General features: G+C 37.8%; 1 protein-coding gene across 3 annotated transcripts in view; it reads right to left on the bottom strand.

Moving 5' to 3' along the window:
* Slc38a1 (solute carrier family 38 member 1) overlaps positions 1–22,130 on the bottom strand; it is a 65,217-nt gene that overhangs the window by 27,923 nt on the left and 15,164 nt on the right. For all 3 annotated transcript variants that reach the window (XR_003582527.2, XM_027934070.2, XM_027934072.2), the window contains 3 exons: positions 20,488–20,705; positions 11,218–11,293; positions 10,822–10,937 (listed from right to left, as the gene is read on the bottom strand). Coding sequence is in view for 2 of the 3 variants with exons in the window: in XM_027934070.2 (XP_027789871.1) it covers positions 10,822–10,937; positions 11,218–11,293; positions 20,488–20,609 (314 nt within the window). In the remaining variant the exon portion in view is untranslated. The remainder of the gene's footprint in view (positions 1–10,821; positions 10,938–11,217; positions 11,294–20,487; positions 20,706–22,130) is intronic.

The following is a 22,130-nucleotide window of genomic DNA, read 5'->3' as shown; positions in this document are numbered from 1 at the left end:
ATGGTAATGTTGCACACTTAAGGAGATGAGGTACAACAGCAATGCCCAATGGACATGTTACCATACTCACCTTATTCCAGGAATCAGTTTGATTCACTTAACCTCTGAGAATTTTAGTTTCTTTATAAAATGGGGATGATAAATAGGGTAGTTATAGAGAGTTCATGAAACAATGTATATATTAAAACTATCTTATTCTTTTAAAAAACCTTTTAAAAAATAAAAGCTCTTCTGAGTTAGCAAGCCACACAAAAAGGGACTGTGGGTAGCTTTGGTCTATGGGCTGTCATGTGCTGACCAACCCTTGATATAGATGTAGATCTTTGATACCATGTGCCTGATATAAGGAGAAGTCTGTGGCCATAGAACAAAGCAAAACTAACCAGTCCACATAGGAGCTATTTCCTAATCTATTAAACCAACTACCACTCTGTGAGTAATAAAAGTTCAAGCTAACCTTGCCAATCTAACTCTCTGAACTATATTTAAACTACCCTACTCTGCTGGTACATACCCAGTCTCCTGCAAGCCAGAACGTGAATGGAAGAGGCATTCTACACATCATGGAGATGAATTAAGCTGTTAAAATCATGGACAGTAGAGTTGTCTTTTGCAAGCTAAGAAAAATACAGTGGACCCAAACAGAGGCCACCCTGTTGTCCTTGGGTTAGCACCAAGGTATCTGAGGTAACTGAGCCTAAAAGAAGTGAACTCTTGTGCATGGACATGTGCACACACACATACGCACACACATTCCTATCTTTCCAGGCCAAGAGAATTGAATTCTTGAAACCCCTTATCAGATGCATGATAGATGACTCATAAGCTAAGTGCTCAACTTTTAAAACAATGGATGGGACTCATCTCCTACTCATGCCAACTCTTTCTGTTTACAAAATAGACACTCATTGTTAGCATGACACTCACTTTCCCACTTCCCTATTTCTGAAAAGCTTCTAAATCCAATGAATTTCAATAGAATTCAGTGGCACTGCCACTGTCCTTTTTCACATGTATTTCAACTGCTGGCAAACCTCAATGTGCCACTTCTCCCGTTCCAGGATTATTATTTCCAAACAAGAGACCCCGATGCCAATAATTTTTGCTGCCAGCTGAGGGACAGCACTTTTCAGATCATTTCTAAGGAACCATGACTATAACTCAAAGAATTTTAAAAACAAGTAACTGATTGACAAGACAGAAGACGAATATGCCCATTATCCGAGGACCTCCTAGGATCATCCGGAAGAGTAGGGTTTCCTTACTGACTCCTTTAAATACCCCATTTTTATATCACGAGATCCTATTTGGTCTTTCCTTGGAACTGTGCAGAGAAAAAAAAGGACTTAACATTTACAAGGAATAGCTCAGAAAATGTCACAAAGACCATCTTTGTTACCACTAAATGCAAAATTATCATCTTGATAGGCGTCACTCCAACTTTTTAGAATATATATGAAGTAACCAAGCAATGGCAGTTCAAGAACAGGGAGAAAATTTGCAAAGGTACAGGGCAATCTCAACCCAATCTGGAGTTTGCTGACAGATACTGAGAGACAGAGAGCTCTGCTGAGGTAGTTGTTTAAAATGAATATAAACCTCCTAATAAAATGAGAACATTTCTATGATAGGACAACAAACTAGTTCCCACAATGTAGGAACAGGTACTTAGGGCCATGTGTTGATGAGTCTGTAGTTCCAATTTTATTTGTCTACCCTTAATGTGGGCGCAATTGTAAAATGCTGAATTTAAAGAGAAGAGAGACCTGGTAATCTAATCTCAGTTGACAAACACCCTTATTTTATCTTTACTAGGTGGCTATTTACTGGGTTGTTTGTAAACACTAGTTACAGACAACAAAATGATATATTCTTTTATTGATAAAATAATTACAAATGGCCCACCAAGGCAAATATTGGAAGAAAGCGAAGAATTCAGCTACAATGAAAGCAAACAACACACCACAAAATGAAGGTCATTGCTGTAAACTGACAATGACAATTACTGTCCTTTTTGCAAAGAGCAATTTAACAACAAATGCCCTTTTGCAATACTAACCTCATACTGTATTTCTTAACAATCTTTGAACTACTCTGAATTTTCAAATGAAGGAGACATTCTTAAGGAAAGTAAATAATAAGCAGTGAGTTCCAGAACCTTCTCATTATTATCATTTCATCTCCATGGCCAACTAAAAATCTGAGGGTAAACTAAACCTTTTGGTTGACTTTTTTTCTCCTCTGTAAGTGCAACAATGATAAGAGCCAATGTTTTGCTCTAAAGCTTTGCTTTTTGTTTTGCGAAATATAATGCTTACATAACCATTCATTCATTTCAATAGACTCTATTGAGAAATACCTATATGCAAGCACTGTTCTAGATCCTCTTGGGGGTAAGGATCACAATTTGAATGAATAAGGAAAAATTTAACATGAATCCTGTTAAGTATTACTATCCTGTTACTTATTTACTAGAAATGTAGAGATTACACTGCAAAGTAAAGGAAGAGAAATCTCCCTTCCACTTGGGAGGACCAGAGAAGCATCTCTGAAGGAGATGGCATCTGCCCTGAGTCTTACAGGACTGCCAGGATTCAGAAGCATGGAGAGATGAGGTGGGGTGAGGTGAGGTAGAGGCACCTCAGCTTCTATAGATTGGGAGATGGCCAACGTGACCAAAGCACAGGGTACGAGGTTGAAAACAGAATTTGGACCAGGCAGCACCACACTGATTTCTCATTTGAGCTCTTGTGGTCTACAGACACCAAAAATATTTTCTCAAGTTTTCTTTAGGTAAGAGGAAAAGGAGTTTTATTATATTGGTTTTAAGTTCTCTAGAGACCACTTTTTTCAACTAGTTTTTTCCTCCTAAAAGTACATTGCAAAAATAAATTCAAAGAGTATAAATTTTCCATCTCCACTCCACTCCCCAGACTCTCTCACTCTCCAGAAGTTCCCACCATCAATAGTTTTCTTGTCCAACCCCCTCAAATATTCTGGGCAATAGGTACACAATATACAGTCTCCATCCACGCTCGCTGCCATCCAATATTCAGTTTGCTTTCACATAATAATATTATAATCTACAGTAAAAGTGCTCTTGGGAAACATGTCTATTTTACTCCTTAGTAATAATCTTATATTCTATTTTATGAAACTACCATGATTATTTAACCAATTTCCTAATGATGAACTTGGTCTTATTTGTCTTTGCTACTAAGTGGTGTTCAATTTTTAATAACAGAAAAAGTTAGTTACCTCTTTGCTGGGAATTAAGTTCAAGGGCTCCTGAGGCAGTAGGAAATCCTTAAACTGCACATGAGGAAAAGCATGAAAAATACAAAGTTGCTGTTGAGCAGTTCAGCTGCTCTACTGGTTTTGTATTATACTGTATTCATATGTTCTGCTCACTGTGGCCAAGAACTTGACCACCCCTGATCTACAGTTTGGTACACTTGATACTGAAAAGCTGTTTTTATTACAATAACGAGAATGGTTCTTGGTGGAATACTAGCACGATGAGTTCAAAAGAAAAAAAAAATCCGGAATACTGATGATTTTGCAAGGTGATTTTAAAGCTGAATTATATTGGAAAGTTAAAAGTATTAACTTACAAACATCCATTGATGAGGATAAAACTTCTCTCATATTGTACATTACCCACGCAGGGCTGGCTTCTGAAGGAGAGGGCAACACTAAAAGGCAATCCCAGGCTTTTGATCTCACTGATTCTGGAGTCGAGCAAGTCTATCTCCTCTACATCCTAACTCATGATCATATGTAAGTTGTTAAGCCTCACTTAGTTCACCTGTAGAATGGGCTATATGTACCTCCTGGTGCTGTTGGGGGGGATTAAATATAACGTGGCATACATAGTTACCTACACAGTAGAAGTTCAATACATGTTAACCATTATTTAGTGTCTAATAATAACTACAGTACTTGAACAAATATTTACTGTATACCAGGTACTATTGTACCCTCTGCATCTCTTTTCTCTTACACATTAATATATGCATGCACGTGCATGCACACACATCACATACTCATTTACCCCTCACAGCAGGGATTAATACTGATTAATAAAATTCTCCTTGCCTGACACTTTTCAAAGTGTGTTTTAAATACATTTGCATTTCCACAACCAGGACCCAAATGTAGTAGAAAACAAGAGACAAAAAGGTCTGGGATTCTAATTAACCAAAATTAAAAAAAAAAAAAAAGACTATTATTTTGTATAGATCGCAATGCTATTTGACAATATTATGTATTACATCAAAGGGATTGTTTACACACTCACTGCGATTTCTTTTGTTTTTGTGTTTTGCATGTGTGTAAATGTGTGTGTGTTAATGAAGATTAAAGCCAGGTTTGCTCTACCACTGTGCTATTTCCACCCACCCACCCCTTTTTTTTTAAATTTTGAGACAAGGTCTCACTAAGTTTCCCAGGCTGGCCTCATGCACCACCCTGTCCAGTTACACATTCATTGTTTACAATAAACTCTAACATCTCAGAAGAGTCATGAATTTCACTGTCCTCATTCATGGTTGTAAACTTAAGGGATACATTATTTAAATATAAATCATGTATTGCTTTATCAGATTCTGTATAGTTTAATAAAAACCTCATTTACCTAGCATTATAAGGAGACAGTATGTTCTAAAGAGATAAATTTTCTATAAAATGCATGCCTTTAATGGAAATATTTAGAAAGCATGACAAAACATAACCCACCATTCTTTCATGTCGATACTAACTTTTAACTCCTACTTTTGTGATGATAGCATTATGGGGATACTTAGGAAAATAAAAAGTTACATGGGAGGAGATTTCTTTGGCACTTATTGCCTTTTCTTTGGATTCCCAATCGAAATGGAATCTCAATTCATAGGAACCCTTTGCCCTGAGAACTTGTGTCTCAGTATATCCCTCACTACTGCCTCCAGCTATGGCCCCATTTGTTTCTCACAGAAAATTATACCTTCGAAACAAGTGTAAATTGAGATTCTGCACAAGCTTACTTCCTGTTTATCAGAAGGCATTATAAGACCTCAGAAGCCGGGCACAGTAGTGAACATCTGTGGCTTGAGAGGCTGAGGCAGGAGGATCTCGAGTTCCAAGCCAGCTTTAGCAACTTAGCAAAGCCCTGAGCAACTTAGCAAGACCCTGTCTCTAAATTAAAAAATGACAATAGGCTGGAGATGGGGCTCAATGGTTAAGTGCCCCTGGGTTCAATTCCTGATACTGGAAAAAAAAAAAAAAAGCAACAAAATAAAACACCTCAGAATTTAGGAAAATGCAAAATCTAACAGCATTCTTACAATGTGCAGAACTCACTGAATCAAATTGAATTGAATTAGATGCGTGGGTTGAACAGGAGAAACAGCCATTACTCTAGGTTAAAAAAAAAGCTAGTCCCATACTCAGCCAAGAAACCACACCAACAAGTTTCCAGATGACCCCAGCAAAGAGTTCCACCTCAGCCCCAGTGCGACATGGAGGAGCCTTGCCGGCTATGTATCTAAAGAAGCCTGCACAGTCTTGGGCTCCGTTTCCCTGTTGGCCCATGAGCCTGGAACAGGGCCCTGTACCAGATGAAATGTCCTGAACCTGCCAAATGCTTCTTGGCTTTGAGCAGCTGTGGGAGCAGCTGGTTTTACAACGGTCACAGAGCGAGTCCTTGTTCTAAGGTGGGAGAGTCCTGTGTGGCATGAGACACTTTTTAAGTTTGACTCTTTATACTACTACCTTCAGGAGCTTTCACCCAAAGATTTGGTGTGTTGTGCTCTCAATTTCTGTGTCTTGCGAAGAACTAAATGTCGTAAAATAGTTTCATCCAGGGGAAATCTTTCAACTATAAAAGTCAAGATTATCCAATTCGTTGCTCATTCAGAAGCAAAAGAGTCATGAGATACGAGATCAATTATCCCTGAGCCAGTATAGTTAAAAATCAATTGATGTGAGGAAAGAGGGAAGTGATACTGGCCAAATTGTACTGTTGCACTGTGTGCATGTACAAATATGTAACAACAAATCCCATCAATATGTACAACTATAATGCACCAACAAAAAATGTGGAAAAAAAATTAACCGATTTCCAAGAAGGGTAGATTGGATACAAGGATTTACTCCTACTCCTTTCTAATATAAAAGTAAAGGGATTTGATTTTACTCTTTTCAAGGTATAAAGCTGCTGAGACAGTAAGAATATGAGGAAAGAATTGTTTCAGAACTTGGAAGGTAAACAGAACTGAATCCTGAAATGAGAGTGGACAGAGCCAAGACCAACCTAATTTTTACCACAGAATCCTCAAAACACTCTGGTGGCATTACTGGCAGTAAGGGGCAGTGGAGGGGAATAATTAAAATATGGTGAATATTTTGAGTGCTCTTGAAGGGGCAGCTAGAACCCCCAGAGCAGGCTTTTCCTCCATAAAGCTGAGCAGTCGCTCTTTTCCCATCTTAACAGAGTTTGAAGATACTGGACAGTTTAAAATACAGACTTCTGGGTGAGGAACTGGGCACAATTTGGGGATGGGGCACTGTGATGAGAATGGAGGACTCAGGGAACACAGGCATGCTGTGATATTCCCAACAGCCCCCTCCTCCAACTTGGTCCCCAGAAAGACAACACCCAGGCCCAGACCCTGCAGGAATTGCAAGATCTTCTCTGTGTGATCCAAAGAGCTAAAGAGGAAACATCCTAGAGAAACTGACATGGGGTAGGCACATAGCTCTGTGGTAGAGGGCTTGCCTAGCATGCATGAGGCCCTGGGTTCATGGTCTCAAGAATCAGCACTGAGAAAGAAAGAGAGAGAGAAAGAGAGACAGAGAGAGAGAGAGAGAGAGAGAGAGGGAAAGGGAGGGAGGGAGGGAGGGAGGGAGGGAGAGAGAGAGAGAGAAAGGAAGAAAGGAAGGAAGGAAGGAAGGAAGGAAGGAAGGAAGGAAGGAAGAAAGAGAGAGAGAGAAAGGAAGGAAGGAAGGAAAGAAAAGAAAAGAAAAGAAAAAGATTGATAGAGAAACTGACATTGGTGGCTCCTCAGGTAAAGGGTTATGAAGAGCACCTTGAGTGAAGTTGTTACAAACTGGCCCCATGTGCACCCACAAGGTTCCAGTTAGCCTTGCTTTTCCGCATTCTTGAATATAACAGACAAGGAAGAGCCACCTGACATCTGAGGAAAGAGTCCAAAACAATAAAACAAACATCAACTTGCACAAAAGGATACAATCCTTAGAAAATCTCTAAGACAAATGGTCCAGTTTCTTCAACAAATTACATGGAAAACAAGGAGAGAGACAGCAGACCCTGTATAGATTAAGAGACTTCAAACACATAATGACCAACAGTTGCACTGTATGAACCTTATTTGAGTACTGATTTGAAAAAATCCAACTGTTTTGGTTTGTTTAAATATAAAATCATCAGTAATTTAAATATTAGTTGGATATTCAATATTAAGGAACTGTTGTTAATTGTTGGTTTTAGGTATGACATATTATGGTTATGTTTAAGAGTTCTTATATGTTAGTTCTTATATGTTGTATGTTATATGTTAGTTCTTATATGTTATATACACGGAAATATTTATGGATGAAATGATATGATGGTTGAGATTTGCTTCAAGACAATCTAGGAGTGGATTGATTAAATAATTGTGGCCATAGGATGAGGGAACATGAAAATCTTTTATATTATTCTATGTTTGAATTTTTCCACAATGGAGAAAAACTATCATAAGAATCCTCAGAGAAGACAATGACCCTAAGACTTCTGACCCTAAGACAGAACCAAAATAACATTAAGAAAGGAAACATTCAGAGTATTTTAGAAAGCTCCTATAAATAAAAAACTAATAACAGAAATAATATAGTCACTAAAGAGCTGGGGGAAAAAAATTGACAAATCCCAAGGAGTACAGCTAAATGTTATTAGAAATGAAAATAAAGAAAATATTTTAAAAGTTGGAGGACCAGTCCAGAAGGTCCAAAATCTGAATAATGGTTCCAGGAGAGAAAAGAAAAATAAGAGGAAAGAATTCATTAACATAATAATTTAAGAAAAGTTCCCCAAACTGAAGACCATGGATTTCTAAAAGGACACATCAACTGCTCACACAAAAAATGAAAACAGGCCCACAGCACGGCTCCACAAGGTCACTGTGAAACTGCGCAACACTGCAACAAAGAGATTCAGCAAGTTTCCAGAAAAAATAAAGCTCCAAACTGGATTATATATAAAAGATTAGGAATCAGAAGTATTTGGAATCTCACAACAGAAAAATCTCAAAGGCAATGGAGCAATATCTTCAAACTTCTGAGGGAAAATTATCACCAATACAGAGTTCTATATCTAGCCAAACTGCCAATCAAAGACAAAGATAGATAAATCTTAAATTTGGTCTTTTCGTGTTATCCCATAACTCATGGTTTTTTACTATCCTCTCTGCATGATCAACTTTATTTTCAAGGTTATATATTTTGTCTTCTTTGCCTGAGGCTCTGTCTTCCAAGTGGTCTAGTCTGGTGGTAATGTTTTCCATTGAATTTTTAATTTGGTTTATTGATTTCTTCATTTCAAGGAATAGAGCTACGTTGGATTAGGTAGAGGGGAGTGAAGGAGGGGAGGGGTAGAGAGGTAGGAAGGATGGTAAAATGACTTTGACATTATTACCCTATGTACATATATGACTACACGACTGGTGATTCTTCATTATGTACAACCAGAAGAATGAAAAATTATACTCCAATTATGTGTAATGTGTCAAAATGCATTTTACTGTCATTTATAAGTAATTAGAACAAAATTTTTTTTTAAAAAAAAAGCTTCTTCATTTGATGCAACTCCACTAATCTATTTTTGATTTGTTATCTGTGTTTTTGATATCATTCCTTTGAAATCACTGCCAAGACCACAGTCATAGAGTTTCCCCTCTTGTTTTTTTTTTCCCCCCAGGACTTTTATAGCCTTGGTTCTTATTTTTTTAAGTCTTTAGTTCATTTCAAGCTTTATTTTTCTGTAAGACATAAAATCTGGGTCCAATTTCATCATTATGCATGTGAATATTCTGTTGTCCCAACTCTACTGGGAGTTGTTCGCTTGGTCTAATATTGATCCTTGGTGAAGATCAGTTGACTATATATGGGATTTAGTTCTGGGCTCGTATTCTGTTCCACCAATTTGTATGCCTTTTTTTTTTTTTATGTCAGTACCATATTATTTCAATTCCTGTAATTTTATATCTTAAAAATAAAGAAAAGAGATGCCTCCAAAAAAAAAAAAAAAACAAAAGATGAAAGTAGAATCAAAACATTTTTCAGACATGAAACTCAAAAACTTTATTCCCATTCATGTTTTCACAGCAAGGAAATAAAACTAGAAAGGGGAAGAAATGAAATACAGGAAACAAGGGTTCTACCACAGAAGAGGAGTGAAGGGAATCCCCAGAAAGGTGACAAAGAGAGATTCCTATTGCAAGTTACTCCCTATGCCTCAGTTCCCTATCTGTGAAATGGGGAACTGTCGATAGTATGATACCTACCTTGTAGAGCTGTCAGGATGCAGTATAAAGCAAGAGCTGCAAGAGTTGTTATCCCCATCAAGTAATTGACTTTTTATACTTTAACATATAACTTGAAACATTACAATGACTTTTTAAAAAGAAAGAAAGAAATCAATGTAATACACATTTATGAACTCAATGAATTTCTACCTTTGGAATGACTGAAAGAAGTCACAGAACCATAGGGCTTTGGAGATTGGCAGGGTTCTGAGATCTTATCTTGTACAATTTCCTTGTCTTAAAGAGAAAGAAAGGGAAGCTCAGAGAGGCTAAGTCATTTGCTTAAGAGTACACAGTCACTTAGAACAGGAGTTGGGACCAAATGTCTCATGTCGATGCACTGAAAATCATTAAGTGTAACTACCCAACTATGCCTGCAGCATCCTCAGAGTTTCACATATACCCAAAAAAGAAAATAATAATATGTCATATTACTCTTAATCCTGGTACTTGGCAACACAAACACACACAATCTGTAGGGTTGGTAGACACTGTAGTCTCTTTCCAAGAAAATGATGCTACTAGTAGAAAGACATGACAATGAGAACCAAACAGAGCAAGGTCTGTGAAGCCTTAGTGAAGAGCTGGGGAACAGGCAGGGCCAGGAGGACGCATGTGCTCCTTGCCTCACACAGGCAAGGTGCCCTGACACTCCCTGGAGGTGTGACGGCTCTGCAGGCTGGGGGAGACTTTTCCTGATATGAATTCTATGATCTGTCTTAATCATGTTCCAACTGACAACATTTGCAGAAAATCCCATTCAACAGTTGGAGATGAAGTTATTCAAAAAGAAAATTGCCATTTTCTTATCACTGAATCTCAGAGAAAGGGTACAACTCATTTCTCATCTCTGCTTCTTGCACATTTATTACAAACACCTCTGTAATTGCCTTTGGCGATAGTACATGCTCCATGGCACTCGAAATACCAAAGTGGTGTCTGACTGAGTTAAATATGTTAATATTTTGCCCATTTATGTGATATGAAAAGAGATAAGAAGAGTACAAGAAAAACTACTATTTTCAAATGTTTTAATCTTTTTTTTAAAAGGCTATTTCAATTTTTTTTAATTAATAAAAAGGTTTTCCTTCCTTTGGAAAGTCAGTCTGACGATAAATAAAAGTCTTATTGGTCACTTAGCCAAGTTAGACATAAATAAATATGAATTATTTAGAATTATTTCCAATTGCTTCTACGTAGTAACATAAGTATACAGAAAAGTTCTAAAAATGGAAAGTTCTGTCACGCCAATACTCACAGAAAAAGAAGGATTCCAGTGTTGGCCAAGGCAAAGGCGAGTCCCAAAATCCCACTGCCCATGATGGCGTTGCTCAGGTTAAAGACGGACATGCCCAAGGAGGTCGTTCCTGGGATCTGAACAAAGAAACACACATTCCCACTAAGTCAGTCGGTCTCCAGGAAAGCCCATCAGGCCAAAGCTTTTAAAACACTACTAGGAACCAGCATGGAAATCCTTTCTGAGTTGAGCTAGTTATTTTTTTTAAATGGGTTTCAGGAGAAATTACATAGGATATGTGAGGAATATCCTAGTGTACAGACAACTCTGTTTTTGGTACCATGCTATATGAATTAAAACAACTGTCCCAATTTATGTGATTAAAAAATAAGTACACTTTATTATAATGACACTTACATATTCATCACATTTCTTTTTTTCCAAATGGCTGTTTGTGAGACTTCTTCTACTTTCACGGTCAGAAATAAACTTGCTGTAAAGACATGCATAATATATTTAACCTTATGATAATGATTTCAAGCTTAACATCAAGACTAAAAATTTACTGCTTACCAAAACATATTACATATGAAAACTTATCAACTGGTTGCCTAAAAATGTATTGCCCTATTCGACACCCACTATTTTTTTGTTGTTTGTTTGTTTTACCAGAATTACTTGCCTACATTTTTGTTTTACCAAATAAATGCTGAGTGCTCCAAAGTAGGTACCTTGCCTCATTTATTTTTATATCTCTCACTCTACCTGGTACCAAAAAATACCTGTAACAGATGCTCATTTTGAGATGAAATGAAACACAACTCTATGTTAAAACAGCTATGTATTTTGAATCATTTTCATAATAAATGACAATATTACATACAATGTAAGTTAATTATTTATGTAGATATTCCTTTAAGTGGAAAATTAGATAACAAGAAAGACTACTATAAACCTGGCATTTTAAAGAATACTAGAGGCAACCTTTCTTCTGAGTTCATTCATACTCTAGGAGTCCAAGAGTTACTAAATAGAAATTCCCTCTCCCTTGCAGAAACGAAAACTGTTTCATAAATGGAGATTGCTCAGAAAACTTGACCATCACTTGACCCAGTTATCCCACTCCTTGGAATATACCTAAAGGACTTAAAATCAACATATTACAGTGATGCAGCCACATCAATGTTTATTAGAGCTCAATTCACAACAGCTAAGCTATGGAACCAAACTAGGTGCCCTTCAATCGATGAATAGATAATAAAAATGTGTGTATATACACAATGGAATATTACTCAGCCATAAATAAAAATGAAATTATGGCATTTGCTGGTAAATGGGTAGAACTGGAGACTATTGTGCTCAGTGAAATAAGCCAACCCCAATAAACTAAAGGCCAAGTGTTCTCTGATATGTGGGATGCTAACACACAATAAGGCAGGGGTGAGGAAGAACAGAAATACTTTGGATTATACAAAGGGAAAAGAAGGGAAGGGGGGATGGGAATAGAAAGACAGTAGAATAAATCAGACACTACTTTCCTATGTTCTTATGTGAATACATGAACAATGTAACTCCCCATCATGTACAACCATATGAATGGGAAGTTATACTCCATGTATTATATGATATGTTAAAATACATTCTACTGTCATGTATAACTAAAAAGAACAAAAATTAAAAAAAAAAAACTGTCTCACCATCAAACATTCTTCTAGAACCTGCCATATGCAAGTCACAGGAGGAGGCGATGGGGGTGATCTGGGGCTATGTAATTAGTGGTGCAGGCACTATAAAGTCTAATTCCTATAGCACTCAGAAAGTTACAGCAGGGGAGGCAGGGCTCATGGTCCACACTTTAGGGGTAAAGCTAGGGCTTTGAGAAAGCATACGGGATTCAGAACTTAAGTTCAAATCCTTACCAGGTCTGGGGGCCTGGGCATGCCCCACCCTGTCTGCTCAGGGTGAAATGGGAGTGACATGATGACACTGCCCTACAGCACTATTGGGAGAATTCACTGAGAGTGCACATATAAAACATGGGTCCAGCACCTAGCAGCGCATGAGAGGGACAGAGGTTAGTCACCCCTCTCCACAGTGTGGGAGGGGCCTGAGTTGGAATGGGATACATACAAATATATAGTAGTAAGAATTCAGGGCTGGAGGGGCTGGGGATGTGGCTCAAGCGGTGGCGCGCTTGCCTGGCATGCATGCAGTCTGGGTTCGATCCTCAGCATCACATACAAAGATGTTGTGTCCACCAAAAACTAAAAAAATATATATTAAAAAAAAAAAATTCTCTCTCTCTCTCTTAAAAAAAAAAAAAAATTCAGGGCCGGGGTTGTGGCTCAGTGGTGGAGCGCTTGCCTCACATGCGTGGGGCCCTGGGTTTGATCCTCAGCACCATATAAAAAAAAATAAACAAATAAAAAACATTGTGTCCACATACAACTAAAAAATTCAAAATGCTCTAAGAACCATTAGATTCAATGAATGCATTCAGAGTTGATATCAGAACTTGATGGCCTAAATTTCTAATTTTTAAAAAAATCTCTAGTTAAAAAAATAATTTTGTTAAAGGAGGTAAACCACTTCATGTATTCTCAAGACACATTAAGGCTGCTTTTTGGTCCTTCTAGGTGTGGAGATCAATTATCTGACCATGGCTAGAACTAATCACAGTGAATTGTTCATTAATAAGTTTGAAACCACCTAAGCTGAACTATTAAAGAAGCATGTATTTTGAAACTGTGCATTATATTTCCAAACACTTTTTGAGTCATGTTGTACTTCACAACAATAAGGCATTTTTTAAAAAATGAATCATATGTTACACTGATGTTGATTTTACTCATCTCCCTTCTTCATCTTTAATCCAAGAGATCTGGTTCTCCCTGGCATTACTTCTCCAAGTTTATACTATTTTGCCAGAACAAGCCAAAGACCAGAAAAAAATATATACTACAAACTCACTCTGAAGCCATCATGTGTATAAACTGCACAATCCGCAGACCCTGCCAGTCACTGTGAAGGACCACAGTGAAAACCTGGTCTCCAGACCAGACAAGGAGTTCATGCTCCACTTGAAATAAGACCGTAGCAGCTAACACCAGTACAGAAATGTTGGGTTGAGCAAAATGAAGATGAGATAAGGAATCCAGAGAAGGAAAAGCAAGTATTGGTGGGGGGATTAGCCAGGGGAAACTTAAAGGCATAAACCTGAGAAATAGTGTTGCTTGTTTTTAACAACAGCATGGCATCATGGCATTTTTGAACTCTGACAGCTGTATAGCATTGCTGCTAAGGACTGGTTTGGCCTTTCCTTTGTCCTTAATATTCTAAATCTTTTCACAGAATTGAGATTTACAGATCTGGCTGCAGAGGGGCAGGGAAAAGCAGCCTTCCCTTCCAGACTGGCAGCCCAAAGAAATGTGGGTTCTGGACTTTCCAAAATGGAACTGACTCATATTTAAGTCCTGTTGTTCCATAAAGACTGAATGTAATCATGCTAATTTGAATGACCAGAACTCAAGTCTACCAAATCTTTACTTAACAAGTCCCCCATCTGCCTTTCTTGGGGAAGAAACTTGTTTTCCAAAGAGAATTTCCATTATTTTCAAATTAAGGGAAAAGCCTGAGCATTTTTTTTTCAAATAAACCCATCAATGGACCATTTTGGCAGATCTCAGTACCAGGCCTGGCCAACACTCCTCAGAGTCGATGGCAGAGGACGGGTGGGCAGAGAAGAAAAGGATGTGGGCAACCTGACATGGGGGAGGGAACATTAAATAGGGTCAAACATTGTGCAACTAGAGGAGCTGAAGACTAAGGTCCCTGCCTGGCCTCCAGCAATTTCCTGTGGAACTGCAGGAGATGAAACTGATTTACAGAGCTGTTCTAAGGCACAACCATTAAGGAATACATTAAAGCCTGTTGTTTGCTGAGTGACTCCCCAGCTCTGCCTCTGTTGGTGGGTCCACTTTCTGCAGTAAGACTTAATAGATTTTCCCAAAAAATCTCCACTGGCTTCCCCACTGAATAAGCTTCAGGTACAAATTCCTCACCATGTCATTTCAAGTGCTGCTTAATTTGATTTTGCCTCAGTGTTCAGATCTTAGGTCCCCCTGCAATCAGAGTATTCTTGCAAGTGTGGGTGGAGGCAAGACAGGGCATTCCGAGGACAGAGAATGAAAAACAAGGTGGCAGCAGGAATCCCTCTCCCCAGAGGGGCCCTTAGTCCTCCCAATAAGTCCCCTCCTGCAAGTGAAAACCCTTAGCGATCACAAGTCTTCCTACACTCTGGTTTGAATTGAGTTTTCTCACTCCAATCTACTTACTGCTTTACTCATCCTGAATCCATAGTGATTATATAGTGCACCCTGTGCCTTTCAGTTCCTTCTGTATGCCTCCACCCCCACACTGGCAATTCCCAGGAATATAAACTGAGTGTGAACTGTCTACTTAGGAATTAGGAAGTAGTTTAAGCTGCAGGAAAATTTAGCTAAAGAAGAATATCTTATTCTCTTTGTGGTGTTTCAACTTTTTCTTCCCTTTAGCTTTTCATAATAGTGCTGGGGATTGACCCCAGGGCCTCATGCATACTAGGCAGGTGCTCTGCCACCCAGCTACATCCCCAGCCTTTTTTCAATTTTACTTTGAAATAGATTCTTGCTAAGTTGCCCAGGCTGGTCTTGAACTTGTGACTCTCCTGCCTCAGCCCCATCAACTAGGTAGAATTTTAAAAATATTTAAAGCTTTTAAATCTTTGTGTTCCTATAAACTTTTTTAAAAATGGATAAAAACCAACCTTTTTTTGTAGTGGAAAATTCCATTCAAAATATCTAGGTCAAGCAGCTCATCACAAGTTTCTGTTATCTTATCATTTTAAAAACACAATTGTTTGTTAAAAAAGCACTGACCTCACAATGAAATTGACTTAAAATTTTTCCTTATTAACTTAAAATGTGCCATGGGATAAAATGTCTTTGACATGTGATCTTAGGATGATGAAAGTAAAGAGTTTGCACTGGGTCAGTCTGTTCGCATAAAGCAGAATTTGATCAACCATTAGGTAGCCAATTGCTCTGTGAAAACAAAACAAAACCCTACAACGGGTGATTTGGTGACCCCTAGTTGGAAAAAAAAAAATCTTTAACCCTGCAATGGGTGATTTGGTGACCCCTAGTTTAAAAAAAAAAAAATCTTTAGAAGGATGTAAGTATAAGTAGTGAGAAGAGAAGCAAGCAACATAAAAGCACTTATGTAAAACTAAAAATAAATCAACCACCACAACAATCCAGTTAAGGATGAGTTGTACAATGGAAAGATAATCTTCCTGTTTTAATCTCCATTGCTCAGGTTCTTACTAGATTATAGTGCTTCATTTGAGGATTCAGAACACAAAAGAGACAAGAGAGAGTTGAGTGGCTCAGCTTAAATGACCTTTCCTCAAGCAAGGAAAAAGGGATCAGAAAAATGAAGAGAAAGAATTAATGAAATAGCAGAAGAGTTTAAAGAGAAGATTGAGAAGCAAGAAAGCCTTGGTTGGTGAACGAACCCCACTAAACATGGAGAAAAGAGACTTTAATTGTAACAGGAAAGACAGAAGCAAGGGAAGAATATTTTGACATGAAAACTGAATATGGGAAGAAGTTATGGAATCTTCTTCCCTTAAGTATACAAAATATATTAGGAAAAAAGAAGAGAGAACTTTTCAAGCTTTTCAAGGGTCCTCTTCGGTGACTAAAAATAAAAAAAAAAAGTCACTACATAAACTCCAAAAAATATATAAAGACCAAAAAAGGTTGATTTAGGGTGCGATGACAGGAGTTACCTCAAGTTCTTTTAAGAACAAATCTTAATGAAAGACTTTGTTAAATAACACCAGGTTCATAACAATGATTATCCACAGATAGAAATGAGAACAGTAGCAGATAAGTATGGAAATATTTGAAGAGTATTCTGGATACACTTAGGATAATCTACAAATATTTCAACAAATTTAAGAGAGCAATAACCAGCAATCATCCAAAACCTAAAGCAATATTGTTGCTCTTTGGGGTGGAGAAAAAAGGAGTCCTTGCCAAAGAAAGAGGGCTGCAGCTTTATTGAGACAGACTTTTCTCATACTAAGAGGCTTACTATTGCCAGACACAGTGCCAAGTACTTTAGGTGGATTTTCTCATCTATTTTCATTAATTACATGTGGTTGGTACTGTTTTCGTGCTATTTTAGAGAAATTAAATAACTTGACCAAAGTTACATTGCTAATTACTAAAACTGTTGTGCCAGAATTTGAACCTAAGCAGGCTGATTACAGAGCCTAAGTTCTTAACCTAAAATAGTACTCATTACACATTCCCCAACAATTCCATTATTTCTGTCTTACAGGGATGGGCCTGAGCTCAGAGTGTAAGATCACATAGATCTATGACAGAGCCAGGATTCCATATAGGTCTAATTCCACAGCCATCTACTTCACCCCTCCACCCCCACACACACACCCTTCATTCAAAAAGTAATTATTTGGAATGTCCCCGCTGTGTCTAGTATAATGATCAGTACAAGGAAGAAAGAGATGACTGAGACAGTCCCTCTCAAGAGGCTCACATCTGGAGGGAGCCTAAAGCTTGCTACTCAGAAGTACGGTCCATAGACCAGCAGTTCGGGAATCACCTGGGAGCTTGCCAGGAGTCATGATCTCAGGCCCCAACCCAGCCCTATTGAATCAGCGTCTGCGTTTTAACAAGGTTTCTAAATGTTCCATATGCACATCAAACTATCTATAGCACTGATCTAGTAGACATTTTGAAAGCTTTGTCATTACAGGTAGAGATTTCTAGGATTAAAACCCCAAAATTAGGGCATGAAATAAAATAAAATAAAATAAAAACATTGAACTGAAATAACTGTAGATATTTTAATGCTCAAATGGCTCTCTCTTGGTTTTCACTCCCCACCCCCCCCAGTACTGGGGAATCAAACCCAGGACCTCGTGTATGCCAGAGAAGCACTCTACAGTCCCAGTCCATTTTATTTTTTATTTTGAGACAGGATCTAAATTGCTCAGACTGGCCTTGAATTTGTGATCCTCCTGCTTCAGCCTCCTGAGTTGCTGAGATTATAGGTGTGCACCACCCTGCTGGGCTTCTACTACATCATCATCATCATTATCATCATCATCATCATCATCATTAATTTGGTAGCAGGGATTGAACCCTCTCTAAATTGCTGAGGCTGGTCTCAAACTTGCCATCCTTCTGCCTCAGCCTCCCAAACCTCTAGGATCATAGAGCTCTACTCTATAATAACAGAGTAGAGCATGCCTGGCTCTACTCTATTATTAACTAAACTTAAAAATAATTCTTATTGTGAATTGTAATGCATTCTGCTGTCATATATAAAGAAAAAATATAAATTAAAAAAAGAAACTGAAAAAAATAATAATAATTCTTATTGTATCCCCGTGAGGAGTTTGCAGGCAAAGCCATTAGCTAGATGCCAGCTAATCTGGGTTCAGCATTGTTTTCAACATTTTCTCTAGCATCTTAAAAAGAGTCACTATTACCTGGCAGTTCACTATTTGGGAAGGGGTAGGTTTTTTAGGTTCATATAATTGGTCCTACTTTCTTCCCACAAATGTGAGAAAGCTACAAAAGGAGTGAAAAGTATTCAGGTATAGCTTTTGCAGAAACCATAGATTACCAGAATATGCCAGCAATAAGCCAGGTCACCCATCAAGGGCCTTAAGATTGGCAGGGTTTTTTGTTTTTTTTATTATGTTTTGTTACCTTTATTAGCTTCAGTGTTATCATATGCTATTTTAAATTTAATTATCTTAGAGCCAGAAAAAAAAATAAGATTTGTGAACTATGTCAGTGAAGGAAGGGAAATAAAATGAGGAAAGAAAGAAAAGCATCAGAATGCATTGGAAACAGTGGAACCAAAGTCTACAAAACCAGTGGTCAGCACCCCACAGCTCTGAACCAGCTCACAGGCCGAGTCATAGTCTACGGGGAAGTGAGTTCATGTGGGCAAAGGGCCCAAGTCTCGGATGAGGATGGGTATTTTTTTTTTTTCACCTACTGCAAATGGAAATCACCTAAAACTTTAATAGTTTGAGTAAGTAAAACTTTAAAAAATCAAGTTCAGATTCTAAACTGAATGTTATAAATGATGTTGAGGCTATGTTGCTATGAGAATGAAGATTTTTTAAAAACCAAAATGTCCCGCTTGTGACTGTTCAGTGAAGGTCAGCAGTGACTACAGAACACTCCAGGAGTAAAGGGCACAAAATGGCACGGAATCATTAACCTAGCTTTTCAATCAACACCCAAGTACAACCAGACGCAGAGGGAAGAGCAGAAAGACACAGACCTAGACAGCTCTGTATGTGCCCATGAAAAAGTTATTTTATTTCTCTGAGCCTTGGCTTCCTTATTTGTAAACTGAATTTTAAAATTTTCCTCATTTGCAGAAGACAACTCGCCTTGCATCACAGTTGTAAGAGTATATGGTATCATGTAAAATACCTGGCATTCAAGAATTGGCACCTAGTATGACTCAAAAAAAAATGAAGGTAAGTAAACTTGAGTCCAATAGTAACAATCATCATCTAACACAATAAATAATACTTACATGATTATTAAGGAAAAGGGCCTGAGTTGAGGACTTAATATTCATTTTAGAGAGGAAAAATGAAAATTCTAAGTGTTCTAAGTGACAGCTAATTCCTTTGGTGGGCTTTCAGTTACTCACTAAATGAGAACACAGAACAGACTACCAGAAAGATTTTTATAATGATATCTGGTTAATTTACAAAATGCTCTTATCTCCCCCTACCCCAATTTCCTGCTGACCTTACCAAAGTGACTTATTGGTGTTCTAATAAATAATCTGATACATACCACTCTCTCTTCTGCTAGACTTTCAGAAGGCTAAGCCACTAACTCCCAAGCCGGACCACTTCCTGCTAAGGATCCACATAAACCAGCTAAAAAATCAGTAAGTCAGAAAATGTCTCAAATCATTTAAAAGACATACTGTTTGTTCTGCTCTTATAATTAAGAGACCCAAGCGTTGGGAGGACTCACCCAAGGGCACATCTACTGGTGGGAGCTTCCAAGCCAGCCTTCTTTCCCCTCCTGCCCCTTTATTTTTCTTTCTCTTTATGTACCATTTCTCTACAATACACTCTCATAATGGCAAATGGGCACAAGTATTTTTATTATCATTTAAAATCCACACTATAAATGGTGCTCATAATGACGACATAATTCTAGTTTTAACACAGGATCACTGGCAAATGCAACGTTGACCACTTCTTGATTCAAATGTGTACCAATGAGTGTAGTACATATTCAGATATGGGATGCAGTGAAATTCCAACAGTCTGTCTAATTCATCAGCACAAAGCTTTTGAAAGTTTGGGCTGGTTGGGGTCCAATGTATTTATACATTTTTATTAGATTCAATTGAAAGATTTGAAAAGATGAATAAATTACTTTCCTATTTGCTTCATCTGCTATTGCAGACTATGCCCAACAGATGTCACATCAGAAATTCAAATTGCATCTTCAAATGGAGAATAACTTTAGTAATGAATAATTCAAACGAATAACGGAAAACCGAAATAATTTTTAAAAGCCATTTCTTTCACTGAATTGAAAATATTAGTGGAAAAATACTCACCTATTTATTTGACCATTTTCTACTTCGGTGAAATCATTGGAATCATTGCTAATGTTATCATCCTCGGGCACTGTCATGTTTTGCAACTCAGTTAATTCGAGTCCACTTTTGAAATGCATCATGTTTAGAAGTTATTTGTAGTCAAAACAATTAGTCCAAATTTCTCGTTTTGAGTGTATGTAGTAGCAGATAGCAGCAAATATATATGTGTGATACCCCTGAAATATAGCAAAATTAAAAAAGACTTAATCATGTGAAAAACACCACTGATGAAAAATGAACTATTATAAGTAAACAGTAAATTTACTAATAATGCAACTTTTACATTTTGCTAGTAGAATGCATTAAGGCAAATCTTTGCACATCAAAACATAGAAGCCTACCTGTAAAGTTTATGCCTCTCATAAATTCCCCTTTATTTTTAACTGTAAAATGAGTCATATCCTATAACCTTTATGTTCACATTTAGAGGAATGCCTTGTCAGCTCCAGGCAATATAGATACTCTTTTATGAAATTGTGTGTTTAAAATGAAACCGAGTCAGTTATTTTAATGTGTCAGATCACAGGGCACATAATATAACTGGGGTGCAGGCTGCACAGGCACAGAGCACCCTGATGTAGCAATTCCAGTTAAATAAAAATGCAAATCCTCATTCAAGTGGCATCAACAAAGATTGACAGACAACTCAACCTGGTGGCCAACCAAGCAAAAGACAGATATTGTTTTGAAATTTAGCAAACAGTTTATCCATCAACTGCAAGAGATTAAATCAATCTCTTCAGTGAAATCACTCCAATGTCAGGGAATTAAGGAATTAAAAACTCATACTCAGGGGATTTTGGCTAGTCCACCTGCTACTCTATTTCCTCATCAGAAATGAAAGACTATCAGAACTCACATTTTATCCTACACGGATGATTGTGGATTAGATTTCTGAGAGGTCACCAATGAAATATCCAGGAGAGGAAGAAAGAGTTTTGGGGCACCGCATCACAAGTCAGAAAGAAGGTGGCCAGAGAGGTGAATACCAATAAACACTAGGGAGCCTCACTGGGATTCTCAGTGACATAATGGGGACCCACGAATGAGGCAGAATGTCAAAAGGTATTTTGGTTTTTCATACTTCCAAATGGCAAACACCTTGAACAACAAAATATTTTGTCTGATTCTGAATTCCGTAAGATGACTCTAACTTACGCCCATCTACACATCCTAGTATATCCCAGCAAGCATTTTACTCATTGATAATATTTTAAGGACCCATAAAAGTACCTTAGAATGATACTTTTCAGGTGTCCCTTCTTCTCTTTCCATATCCAGGCCAAATATTCCTTTTCCTTTACATGGCCTCCTATCTAGAACGACTTCCCTGGTTTCAGGGTCCTTTAAATTTTCACAACATACTTTCTAATCCCTCACGTTGCAGGAACCTCTTCCTTTTACAGGGCAGGGCCACTCCTGGAAGTCAGGAAGCCAGGACAGAGAAATCTGAACCCTGCTCCTCCTGGCCTGAAGCTGACTGATCTGGCTACAGTACTAGCCTGGCTCTAACTGCTTCTAGTGCCTTCACACAGCACCAATGGTCCCCACCATCTTTACTCAGCAAAAGCTGAAATTCTTTAAACCCCATTCTCACTTCT

The sequence above is a fragment of the Marmota flaviventris genome, chromosome 3 (assembly GCF_047511675.1).
Source record: "Marmota flaviventris isolate mMarFla1 chromosome 3, mMarFla1.hap1, whole genome shotgun sequence".
NCBI lineage: Eukaryota > Metazoa > Chordata > Mammalia > Rodentia > Sciuridae > Marmota > Marmota flaviventris.
The sequence above is the reverse complement of the archived record's forward strand: the minus strand, read 5'-3'. Positions and strand labels throughout refer to the sequence as shown.